The 12,364-nt window shown below is 50.8% G+C and overlaps 1 protein-coding gene across 1 annotated transcript in view; it reads left to right on the top strand.

Moving 5' to 3' along the window:
• Positions 1 to 12,364, top strand: part of AFAP1 (actin filament associated protein 1) — a 145,426-nt gene that overhangs the window by 64,668 nt on the left and 68,394 nt on the right. The window contains exon 4 of the mRNA XM_052641645.1: positions 7,478 to 7,586. Within this exon, the coding sequence (XP_052497605.1) occupies positions 7,478 to 7,586 (109 nt within the window). The remainder of the gene's footprint in view (positions 1 to 7,477; positions 7,587 to 12,364) is intronic.

Genomic DNA, 12,364 nt, shown 5'->3' with positions numbered 1-12,364 from the left:
AGACTGGAGCCTATTATACAGAGTGCAGTAAGCCAGAAAGAGAAACGCAAATACAGTATGCTGCTGCTGCTGCTGCTGCTAAGTCACTTCAGTCATGTCCTACTCTGCGCGACCCCATAGACGGCAGCCCATCAGGCTCCCCCATCCCTGTGATTCTCCAGGCAAGAACACTGGAGTGGGTTGCCATTGCCTTCTCCAATGCATGAAAGTGAAAAGTGAAAGTGAAGTTGCTTAGTCATGTCCCACTCTTAGTGACCCCCATGGACTGCAGCCCACCAGGCTCCTCCGTCCATGGTATTTTCCAGGCAAGAGTACTGGAGTGGGGTGCCAATGCCTTCTCCCCAATACAATATATTAATGCATATATATGGAATTTAGAAATACGGTGATAACACCCCTATCTGCAAGACAGCAAAAGAGACACATATGTAAAGAACAGACTTTTGGACTCTGGGAGAAGGCGAGGGTGGGACAGTGTAGGGGAATATCATTGAAACATGTATATTACCATACGTAAAATAGGTGCGTGACGATGCATGACACAGGGCACCCAAGGCTGGTGCTCTGAGACAACCCAGAGGGATGGGGTGGAGAGGGAGGTGGGAAGGGGTATCGGGATGGGGGGACACATGTGCACTCGTGGCTGATTCATGTCAATGTATGGCAAAACCCACAATATTGTAAAGTAGCATCCATTAAAAAAAAAAAGACTATTGGAGTGAGTTGCCATTTCCTCCTCCAGGGGATCTTCTTGACCCAGAGATTGAACCTGCATTGACAGATGGATTCTTTACCACTGAGCCACTGGGAAAGCCCCATTTAGATTGGGTAGAAGATAACAATTTACTGTTTTGATGTTTTTAGGCCAGACCCTGTGTAAATATGATGACTTATTATGCCAACACGCAACAGGTCATTTGTTTTTTTAATTATTGTAAAGCATATGTAACACAGACTTTATCATTTCAATCACTGGTCAGTGTCCCATTTAGTGGTGTGAGACTTTATTTTCTTGGACTCCAAAATCACTGCAGATGGTGACTGCAGCCATGAAATTAAAAGATAGTTCCTCCTAGGAAGAAAAGCTATGACCAACCTAGACAGCATATTCAGAGACATTACTCTGTCGACAAAGGTCCATCTAGTCAAAGCTATGGTTTTTCCAGTAGTCATGTATGGATGTCCGGTCCCATCACTTCATGGAAAATAGATGGGGAAACAGTGGAAACAGTATCAGACTTTATTTTTTTGGGCTCCAGAATCACTGCAGATGGTGACTGCAGCCATGAAATTAAAAGACGCTTACTCCTTGGAAGAAAAGTTATGAGCAATCTAGATAGCATATTCAAAAGCAGAGACATTACTTTGCTGACTAAGGTCCGTCTAGTCAAGGCTATGGTTTTTCCAGTGGTCATGTATGGATGTGAGAGTTGGACTGTGAAGAAGGCTGAGCACCGAAGAATGGATGCTTTTGAACTGTGGTGTTGGAGAAGACTCTTGAGAGTCCTTGGACTGCAAGGAGATCCAACCAGTCCATTCTGAAGGAGATCAGCCCTGGAATTTCTTTGGAAGGAATGATGCTAAAGCTGAAACTCTAGTACTTTGGCCACCTCATGGGAAGAGTTGACTCATTGGAAAAGACTCTGATGCTGGGAGGGATTGACGGCAGGAGGAGAAGGGGACAACTGAGGATGAGATGGCTGGATGGCATCACGGACTCGATGGACGTGAGTCTGAGTGAACTCCGGGAGATGGTGATGGACAGGGAGGCCTGGTATGCTGCGATTCATGGGGTCGCAAAGAGCTGGACACGACTGAGAGACTGAACTGATGTATGGATGTGAGAGTTGGGCTGTAAAGAAAGCTAAGTGCCAAAGAATTGATGCTTTTGAACTATGGTGTTGGAGAAGACTCTTGAGAGTCCCTTGGACTGCAAGGAGAGCCAACCAGTCCATCCTAAACGAAATCAGTCCTGAATAGCCATTGGAAGGACTGATGCTGAAGCTGAAACTCCAATACTTTGGCCACCTGATGTGAAGAACTGACTCATTGAAAAAGACCCTGATACTGGGAAAGATTGAGGGCAGGAGGAGAAGGGGGTGAAAGAGGATGAGATGGTTGGATGGCATCACTGACTTGATGGACATGAGTTTGAGCAAGCTCCGGGAGTTGGTGATGGACAGGGAGGCCTGGCGTGCTGCAGTCCGTGGGGTCACAAAGAGTTGAACACAGCTGAGTGACTGAATTAAGCTGAGTTTAGTTGCGTAAAGTACATACATATTATTGTGCAGCCCTTAACATGATCTATCTCCAGAACTTTCATCTTTCCAGACTGAAACCCTGTCCCCAGTGAACAGGGCTCCCCTCCCCCAGCCCTTGGAGCCAGCATTCTACTTCCTGTCTCTCGGAAACTGAGGTTTTGGTCCCAGCCCCTAGCACCTGCCTGGATGGCATTTCATCCTTCCTGAAGTACTTTCACAGCAGCTTCGTTTTCTGTGTTTAACAGATGGGATCATGAGATTCTTTGAGATTATAAGACAAAATTAGTTATTTTACCAGGTGCCGAGTGGAGACTGAGCCTGAGATTTAAAACAAAATCATGGAATTCCCAGGAAGTCAGATGTGATCCTTCTTGTGGATGTGACCCATCCCGTTTCTCCTCTCCTTGTCTCTTGGAAACCTTGGAGTCTGGCGTTGCGGCTCCTCCCCGTGGCATCTTCATCATGGATCTATCCTGTGTCCTGTTGCCGTGGCCGTAGGACTCTTCCCCCTCCCTGCCTCCTGGAGGAGGAGGAACAGACGAGAAAGTGGCTTCACGGCCTCTCATTCTGAGTTGTGTATAAATAAAACTTGAGAAAATATGCGTGAATGATTTCCCAGTGTTTTCTCAAGTGCTGTTGGAATGCAAATGAAATAGTGATCAGAAGGGAATGGGTTGTCATTTGGATTAAAAAAAAAAAAAACTTTTACTTTACCAAGAAGAGTACCTGCTCAAAATTTTTTTTTTTTTTTTAAATTTAAAATTGTTTTGGCCCTGCTGTTGTACACAGGACCGTGGTTCCCTGAGCAGGGGTTGAACCCGTGCCTCCTGCAGCGGCAGCATGGAGTGTAACCGCTGGACCGCCAGGGAAGCCCCAGACTCGGAATTCTTGACGTGGGGGTTGAAACCACGTTTTGCAGTTTAGACCTTAAGCTCTTGTCCCCTGTTGACAGTCAGGAAGCTTAGCTGATGCTGTGGGGTGCTGTCCTCGTGCGGAAGAGGGTTTGCCAATGCACGGCAGAGCTAGAGCCGGGCCCTCTTCTCTTCCGTCAGATCCTATGCTCCGGCCGCTGCTAGATTCCACCTGCCAGTACAAGAGATGCGGGAGATGCGCGTTCAGTTCCTGGGTTGGGAAGCCCCCCTGGAGAAGGAAGTGGCAACCTCCTCCAGCGCTCTTGCCTGGGAAAGCCCACAGACAGAGGAGCCTGGAGGGCTACAGCCCATGCGGGGGTCACAAAGAGCCGGACACACCGCGCCCACACGAACTCGTGCGCTTGTTCTTCCTAACGCGTGTGTGCTCGGCCCATCACACAACTTCACTGAAGATTTTAATCACCGTAACCGGAAAGGCAGAATCTGGACGTACCCCTGTGTATGTAGAATTAAAGTTGGAAAGAGATTCCACTTTCTCGGCTGGGGTTTTTCTCTGCTAAAGTCAGGTCTTCTGGTTCACTGGCGTATCTGGTGCAAGGGCCTGAGTGATAAATTGGGGCTGGCGGAGGGGAAGGTGCTGGGGTGGGAAAGCGCAGTAGGGGAGAGAGGAGAGTGGAGGAGCGGGAGTGGAGACAGAGGCGGTGCAGACATGCCTTCCTCCAGAAGGGAGGGCAGATCCCACGGCGCTGCAGGGGCCGGGAGCCTCGGGTTGCGCCCCGCGGCCTTGAAGGCCGGGAAGGTGCTTCCCCTGAATCTCACATGGCTCGGCCGCCACAGCGGCAGGTGTCCGGGCCTCAGTCCTGGCACAGGGATGCATTCTCACTGCTGCAGTGCCCACCCAGCTGGCTCCTCCTCCTCCACGAAGCAGCTCGGCCACACCAGGGGCGCTGGGTGCCGTCTATCATCCCCCGAGCCTCAGTTTCCTCATTTGCAAAATTATATTCAGAACATTAACCTCTCAGAGTTATCGTCTGAACAAGAAAAAAGATACAGAAAGTCTTCCAGGACAGTGTGTGACACACGGAAGGCAGTCTGTGAATAGTAGTTAATATTGTTATTCTGCTGAAATAATAGCAAAATAATCATTGTATTTGTGCCATCTTGTTGTTCAGTCGCTCAGTCGTGTCCAACTCTTTGCGACCCCATGGACTGCGTGCAGCACACCAGTCTTCCCTGTCCTCCACTATCTCCTGGAGCTTGCTGAAACTCGTCTCCCTTGAGTCGATGATGCCACCCAGTTATCTCATCCTCTGTCACCCCCTCCTCCTGCTCTCAATCTTTCCCAGCATCAGGACTTCTTCCAGTGAGTTGGCTCTTCACACTAGGTGGCCAAAGTATTGTAGCTTCAGCTTCAGCTCAGTCCTTCCAGTGCATATTCAAGGTCGATTTCCTTTAGGATGGACTGGCTTCATGTCCTTGCTGTCCAAGGGCCTCTCAGGAGTCTCCTCCAGCAAGTCCAGTGACTTCTGACCTACTGGAAGGATCTGAAGGAAGCTTTCCCTTTGAAGGCAGTGGCGCTAAACCGTGGTCCTCGTATTCTTTTCTGTCTCTCCCTGCATCTGTGCTTTAACAAACCGTCACCTCTGCCCATGTCTGTAACCCCTGAGGCAGACGTTCAAGAACGAGTGGCATTTGGGGGTGGAGTGAGAGATCCTCTTTGGAGAGGCAGGGTGCTTCTCTAGAAATATTATTTTTTGAGGCATATGATTTCAAGACGAAAGTTTGGGTGTTTTTTTTGTTTTTAAAACAATATTATATAGAAAATTCAATGGACTTCCCTGGCCAGCCAGTGGTTATAAGACTGTGCACTTCCAATGCAGGGGTCAGGGGTTCGGTTCCCGGTCAGAGAACCACGATGCCACATGCCGCAGGTACTGCTTAAAACACAAAAGCAAGCAAGCAAACAAACAAAAATACCCAAGAAGAGAATTCAAGCTCTACAGATGTGCATGAAACAGCCGTAACCTTGTGTTAGCATTTTGGGGAGTGACCCGTCTTTGTGTAGAGGTCCGCATAAACACAGCTCCGATAGGCTAACAGGCACTTGTTTTCTTTCGTGTAACAGCGTCTAGTAGAGACTTTTCAAGTAAATGACTGCAGGCGTGCACCGTCTTCCTTTTAAATGGCTGCGCGTGGATGTGTTGGAACACCTAAACAGTCTCATCTCAGGGAATATTTTGATTGCTTTTAAATTTGGAGGGAAAAACTTTTATTGAACATCCTTATATGTTTTTGCTCATGAGACTAGTTGACCTTCTTAGCATGTGTTTCTAGAAGTAGAATCGTGGATTTAGGGGCATACGTGCGGAGAGCTTGTGTGGAGTGCACAGCAGCAGGGTCTGAGAGTCCGCTGAGAAGTCTCGTTAGCTGAGCGCCGGCTCCTACCTGACGCACCTTAGCAGCCCTGGAAAGGAGTGTGCTGTGCTAATTGGCGAGTGTTTGTTTGATTCAGCCATTGGTAATGCTTTCCCAGAACATGAATAATTCCACTGTTTCAATACACCAAGAGGAAGCTGAAGCATTCTCATTTCATTAATAAAAACACTCAGGGACTCAAAGAGCCATCTACCAAAAGCACCGAATGGAGATTTTTAACCCCGATGTGGACTTCTGTTCTACCTCGCCCAGGGAAGATCGGGTATCAGGTTCTGCTGTCAGCACTGCCCCTCAGGGGGACCTAGATGTGGTCCAGCATGAGAGCCCAGGGTGACGGGCGGTGGGCAGCAGCCTGGGGAGGGGAGTGCAGGGGAACCAGGGCCGGGACGCTGCCTTCGAGGACGGGGCGGGGTGCTGCGCAGTTGACCTGGAGTGAATTATCTTTCTTCATCTCCGAGAGGAAGGAGTGGGTTGAGCCCACAGTGGCGATTAGTCATTGCAAAGGACTTCTTGGCTTCAGGCTTGAGTTACAGGAAAAAAAAAAGGTAGAGTTTCATGTTCTATAGGTCATTGTTCTCCTTGGAAACTGAACTTGGTTGCTGTTCATTTGGGGGCCTCTGTTCTCTTCCATTCCCAGCGACACCTTTCCTGTTTGTTTATAGGAGATGGGTCGTGTGGACTAGTTAGGAAAGGGGAAGAGAGTGAATATGAGAGACTATGAATCGGAAAAAGGCCACTGCTGGGCAGACCTGGGCTTGAAGACCCCAGCTTGTCACAAAGCAGCGTCTGATTTTGAGCAGGTGGTTTTAGACGCTGAGCCTCCCTCTCGGTGTCTGTGAAATGTAAGATGAAGTAGTGTGGACTTTGCGGGGTCCCTGCATGGATGGCTGATGCAGCTTATAACTAGGGCAGCGGCTGCTCAGGGTGGTGCCAGCAGGCAGCAGGCGTTGCTGCGTGTTGGCTTTCCAGCCCTTCTGTCTCTGTTTTCCTGAGTTTCAGGAGGGAGGGGATGGAGCCAGCAGATCCTACACGTGTTCATGGGAGGAAGACCTGGGTCTACTTTAGTGTCGCCGGAGACGTTTGAGAGACCGGTGCTTCAGCTGGTCTTGCTAGAATTTGGATGGACCTGAGCCTTCCAGCTTTCCATGTTGTGAAGTTATGGCTTCGAAACCAGCTGGCTTGTCTCAGAGTCTGTCAAGGAACTGCGATGGGACTGGGTTGAGTGGTGAGCAGATACCTGGTCCAGAGAATAACGTGCAGTTTTTTTTAGAGCTGGCTCGTGGGTGATTTCCTCTTCTCTTTCTTTGTAAGTTACCCTGACACAACACAGGAGGAGTTTGGTGAGACAGAGGGCACACACCCTCATCTCTTCAGTTGCCACGTAATGAGCACTGCTCTAAGGTGTGCACGGGCGATCTGAACCGTCTCTGTGCCCCTCAGGGGTCTCCGGTGTGGGGTGTGGTCCTAGGAGGGGGAAGTCAGCCTGGGGACCTGGGAGGGTCGGTGGTGGAGGGTGAGCCGTTGGGTGGAGGGGAGGAGAGACACCCGTCTCTGCTCTGGGGCAGGGTCTGTGAGGGCCAGTGACTGCAGCCTCTGCGTGAGTTTGTGTCTGGTGATAGCTGGTGAGTGGCAGGGCCAGGCAGAAGGTGGTCGTGGGCAGGCGAGCAGTGGAGACCCCGCCAGGAGCCGAAGTTCAGAAGTTCTTTATAGGCTGGCGTTATTTTTTGGTGGAGAAGCTCTTTGTAGGCTGGCGTTATTTTTCGGTGGAGAAGCTCTTTGTAGGCTGGCGTTATTTTTCGGTGGAGACATCACAAAGGAGAGAGGACTGTGCCCGTGGACACTGTCAGGTGAAACTCCAGAATTCTCTGCTAACGCTGGTGCTCTGCTCTTTTTCTTCCCTTCACTCAGCCACCTGACAACGGGCCGCCACCGCTCCCAACGTCCTCTCTCCCAGAAGGCTACTACGAGGAGGCCGTGCCCCTGAGTCCCGGGAAAGCTCCAGAGTACATCACCTCAAGTGAGTGGCCTCCTGTCCAGCCGGGCTGTTAGGGAGCCCCCCGTTTCCTGGGGTAAAGGGGAGTTGGAGCATACTCAAGAGCATGGAAGTTTAGAATCAGGAGATCCTGAACCCAAGGGAGGGAATATGGGAAGGGCTTTGAGCAGTCTAAGGTGTCCTCCACATACCCTGGGTAATTTCAGATGGTTGTCCTTTTTTGTGACTCAAAATGAGTGAAATCCTGTTGCCATGGGAACATGTCTCAGCTAGTGAAATGTGTTCGCTTTGGTCAGAAGGGGATGGCCTTTTGAGGCATGTGCCCATGGGGTCCCCGCCGGCTTGACCAGAGCACATCCCTCGGAGGCTGCATTCATGGTGCCGCCAGGAGGGCGTGTCTACAAGATACATGCAAAACAAGCAGACATATCATAGCTATTTGTTTTGTTTTTAAATTTATTTCTTATTCAAGTATGGTCAAATTACAATGTTGTGTTAACTACTGCTATACAGCAAAGTGACTCCGGTATATCCTTTTTCATATGCTTTCCCATTATGGTTTATCACAGGATATTGAATAGAGTTCCCTGCGCTGTGCAGTAGGACATTGCTGTTTATCTTTTCTGTATATAACCAGTTTGCATCTGCTAACCCCAAATCCCCAATCCCACCCTCTACCACCCCCATCCCCTTGGCAACCACCAGCCTGTTCTCTGAGTCCCTGCTTCTGTCGCTGTTTCATCGAGACGTTCGTTTGTGCCATATTCTGCATTCCACACCTAAGTGATATTGCATGGTCTTTGTCTTTCTCTGTCTGACTTAGCTCACTTAGTAGGATAATCTCTGTGTCCACCCATGTTGCTGCAGACACTGCTGTTTTGTTCTTTTGTATGGCTGAGCAGTGTTCCAGTGAATGTATGTGCCGCAGCTTCTTTGTCCACTCACCTGTTGACTGACATTCAGGTTGTTTCCTGCGTCTTTTCTTTTCCTTCAGTAAGTGGAGAGTGAAAAAGTTGGCCTAAGCTCAACATTCAGAAAGTGAAGATCATGGCATCCGGTCCCATCACTTCATGGGAAATAGATGGGGAAACAGTTGAAACAGTGTCAGACTTTATTTTTGGGGGCTCCAAAATCACTGCAGATGGTGACTGCAGCCATGAAATTAAAAGATGCTTACTCCTTTGAAGAAAAGTTATGACCAACCTAGATAGCATATTCAAAAGCAGAGACATTACTTTGCTGACTAAGGTCTGTCTAGTCAAGGCTATGGTTTTCCCTGTGGTCATGTATGGATGTGGGAGTTGGACTGTGAAGAAGGCTGAGCGCCGAAGAATGGATGCTTTTGAACTGTGGTGTTGGAGAAGACTCTTAAGAGTCCCTTGGACTGCAAGGAGATCCAACCAGTCCATTCTGAAGGAGATCAGATTTCTGATCCCTAGGATTTCTTTGGAAGGAATGATGCTAAAGCTGAAGCTCCAGTACTTTGGCCACCTCATGCGAAGAATTGACTCATTGGAAAAGACTCTGATGCTGGGAGGGATTGAGGGCAGGAGGAGAAGGGGACAACAGAGGATGAGATGGCTGGATGGCATCACGGACTCGATGGACGTGAGTCTGAGTGAACTCTGGGAGTTGGTGATGGACAGGGAGGCCAGGCGTGCTGCGATTCATGGGGTCGCAAAGAGTCGGACACGACTGAGCAACTGAACAACAGCAGAAAGTACTCTGGTGGGCAGAATGCTTTGTCTCGTAATGAGGCAGACATGGCCTCTCCCAGTGCACTGACTTAGGGATCCCAACTTGCCTTTCCCATAAAACATGGATAAAATGGGAGTGAAAGAGTATTAGCTTGTACCATAGAGAGACTCCCCGTGCCTGTCATCCCACTTCCTCTGTTTTCAGACACGTTCTCCTTCATCCTCGCCATCCGCCTGTCACCGGAAGTCTCTGCTTCATGCAGACTTGGGGTTTGCCATCTTTCTCTCCCCTGGCAGCATGCAAGCAGAGCTATTAGAGCAAAGTGGAATCTGACTTGCTCGTTAGCAGGAGATCCCCTTGGGATGTTTTGTGAACACGAACAGAGACACACAGAAGCCAAGCGGGCTGGACTCAAGGGCCCAGGGCCTTTCCCGCTCACTCACTCCTGCTGTCTCTGGAAACTTCCTACAAAGGCTCAGCCCAGCATCAGTAGGCCCTCATTGTTCTGAATGAGGTCTGAGTGAGAGAAGGGATTGTTCTCATGAGAGGGCTGTGAAATCTCGGGTCAGGAGATAGTAAATTAAGTAGAAAACACACAGAAGTTAAACAGCTTGTTCATTGGATCCCTTTCTTTCTGAGAGCCGAGAATAAAGAACAAAAACATCTTGATGAGGGTATTTCCCAGCTCTGGGGACATTTGGTCCCAGCTGTCTCCTGCCTCCACTCCTCCTTCCTCCAACATGCTTTCAAGACTAGAAATTGATAGTCTTTTTGTTTTACCTGTGGGAGCCTGTGGTTATTTTCGGTCCAAGAAGCCCCACCTGACTAGTGTGTTGTGTCCTGAGTTGCTGATGGGCAGGCCCCTTGGGTTGAGCTAATTCCAAGGAAACAGTCATGGAAGGACTGCTGCTTGGGGAGGCAGCGGGTCAGGAGAGCTCACACTCTGGGCTTCTTAACCCAAGCGTCTGTGACTGAACCTTGGCTGCAGGCGAGGACCCCTCCCAGTGGACCCCTGGCAGGGGGCTGAGTCCAGGTCTGGCCAGGGTCACACACCCCTCACTTATTGTGGACTTCGGGCAACTTTGTTGAGCTCTGTGTCATGTCTGTTTGTCAGAGAAGCAGGACCATATAAGTGTTGTAGAGTGAGGGGTGTGTGGTAGGCACGAGACCCTGTGCAGTTGTGGGAACCTGGGAAGACGAGTGTCATAGGGCCAGCTGTCATCAAGGAGAGCTGGGCGAAGCCTGGGGGCAAGAAGCTTGCTGGGAAGTTCCTCTGCCTCTCACCTCCCCACACGGGAGCCCTGCATGAGAGGCTGGACCACAGCTCCGCAGAGCTGCATGCCTAGCAGTCTCTTGACCTGCCCGTGTACTGGCAGCCGCTTCCTGTTTGCCTTCCAGGTCACCCGCAAACTTCCTGTGTGGCCAGTCCTAACCTAGAGGCATCCAGGGAAGGGAATTTAGGGGAATGCTGAGTTGATACAGTGTGAAAAGCACCAGTGTTGGTCTTGGCTTGGTTTGGTATCCATGCACCCCTCTTTACCACGGTGAATTTCCAAGTAAAGACAGGAGCCGAGTCACGGTTCAGTCTAACACCATTCAACTGCAGCCATAAACTCCCCAGCTCCCCCAGAGGATACAGTGTCCTCTGTCCACTTTGGGTGACACTGTTCTCTCGTAGCCAAGTTACGCTCTCCCCCTTGAGTGACTGTAACTGTTAGGCCTGATGGAGCCCGATGGGGATGATGGAGCCCGATGGAGGTGATGGAGCCCGATGGGGATGATGGCACCTGATGGAGGTGATGGAGATGATGGAGCCCAATGGGAATGATGGAGCTGGATGGAGGTGATGGAGCCCAATGGGGATGATGGAGCCCGATGGGGATGATGGCACCTGATGGAGGTGATGGAGATGATGGAGCCTGATGGGGATGATGGAGCTGAATGGGGATGATGGGTGGAGGTGATGGAACCTGATGGAGGTGATGGCACGTGATGGAGATGATGGAGCCCGATGGGAATGATGGAGCTGGATGGAGGAGACGGAGCCCGATGGGGATGATGGAGCTGGATGGAGATGATGGAGCCCGATGGGGATGATGGCACCTGGTGGAGGTGATGGAGATGATGGAGCCCGATGGGGATGATGGCACCTGGTGGAGGTGATGGAGCCCGATGGGGATGATGGAGATGATGGAGCTGGATGGGGATGATGGGTGGAGGTGATGGAACCTGGTGGAGGTGATGGACCAGAGATGACGGGGCCTGATAGAGATGATGGAGCCAGATGGGGATGATGGAGCCCGATGGGGATGACGGGGATGGTGGAGCCGGATGGGGATGATGGAGCCCAATAGAGAGGCGCCTGCTCTGGTGTGATGCTGCATGCTCCTTGGTGGGTGGGATGACCCAGAGCCCAAGTGGGGCAACTTGGGTTAGTGGGAATGTGATCAAACTTTTAGACTTTCTTGGGGGTATTGGAGAGACAAAGCCATTTCCTGAAAATGACCTAGTTCTCATCGGAGATTGTTGAAGCTGTGCTTCAAAATCCCCCCTGGGAGAGCGTGCCAAAGGCTTCTGTGTCAGTGTCTGAAACGGTTGAGCCGCAAAGCAGAAGCACCTCAAGGTGGCGCAGGAGATTTACTCCAGGGCCTGGACCTCACATGATGTGGAGCTGCTGAAGGAGTCAGTGGGAGGCTGTCCCCCCGCGTGTGGAAGGAGAGCTGGACTCAGTGGCAGAGGTGTGGACGCACCATTGGTGACTCTCTGCCCTCCTGCCCAACTCCATGTCTTTCTTCACTTTGCACAGGGTCCTCATTACCTCCTCACCAGGTCATCAGTCCCGGCGCTGGTGGCGGGCTCCTGGATGTCCCGCTTCAGCCTCCAGGAGGCGGCCCGGCTCTGCTGGGAGGCCGCCCGAGAGACTGGCATGCTGTCCTGCGTGCTCAGACTCGTCCTCCCAGCCGCTTGGTTTGCGAAGTGGCTGACATTCTTCTAGCATGACTCTTGTCGGTCCTGCTCTCTCAGCAGAAGGCGGGTCATGGGCTCACTGTCTTTTCAGTGAGAGGACCTCAACCCGTGGACCTCACCCCATCCTCCCCTTGATG

The sequence above is a fragment of the Budorcas taxicolor genome, chromosome 6 (assembly GCF_023091745.1).
Source record: "Budorcas taxicolor isolate Tak-1 chromosome 6, Takin1.1, whole genome shotgun sequence".
Classification (NCBI taxonomy): Eukaryota; Metazoa; Chordata; class Mammalia; order Artiodactyla; family Bovidae; genus Budorcas; species Budorcas taxicolor.
This window is presented reverse-complemented; position numbering and strand designations above follow the sequence as displayed.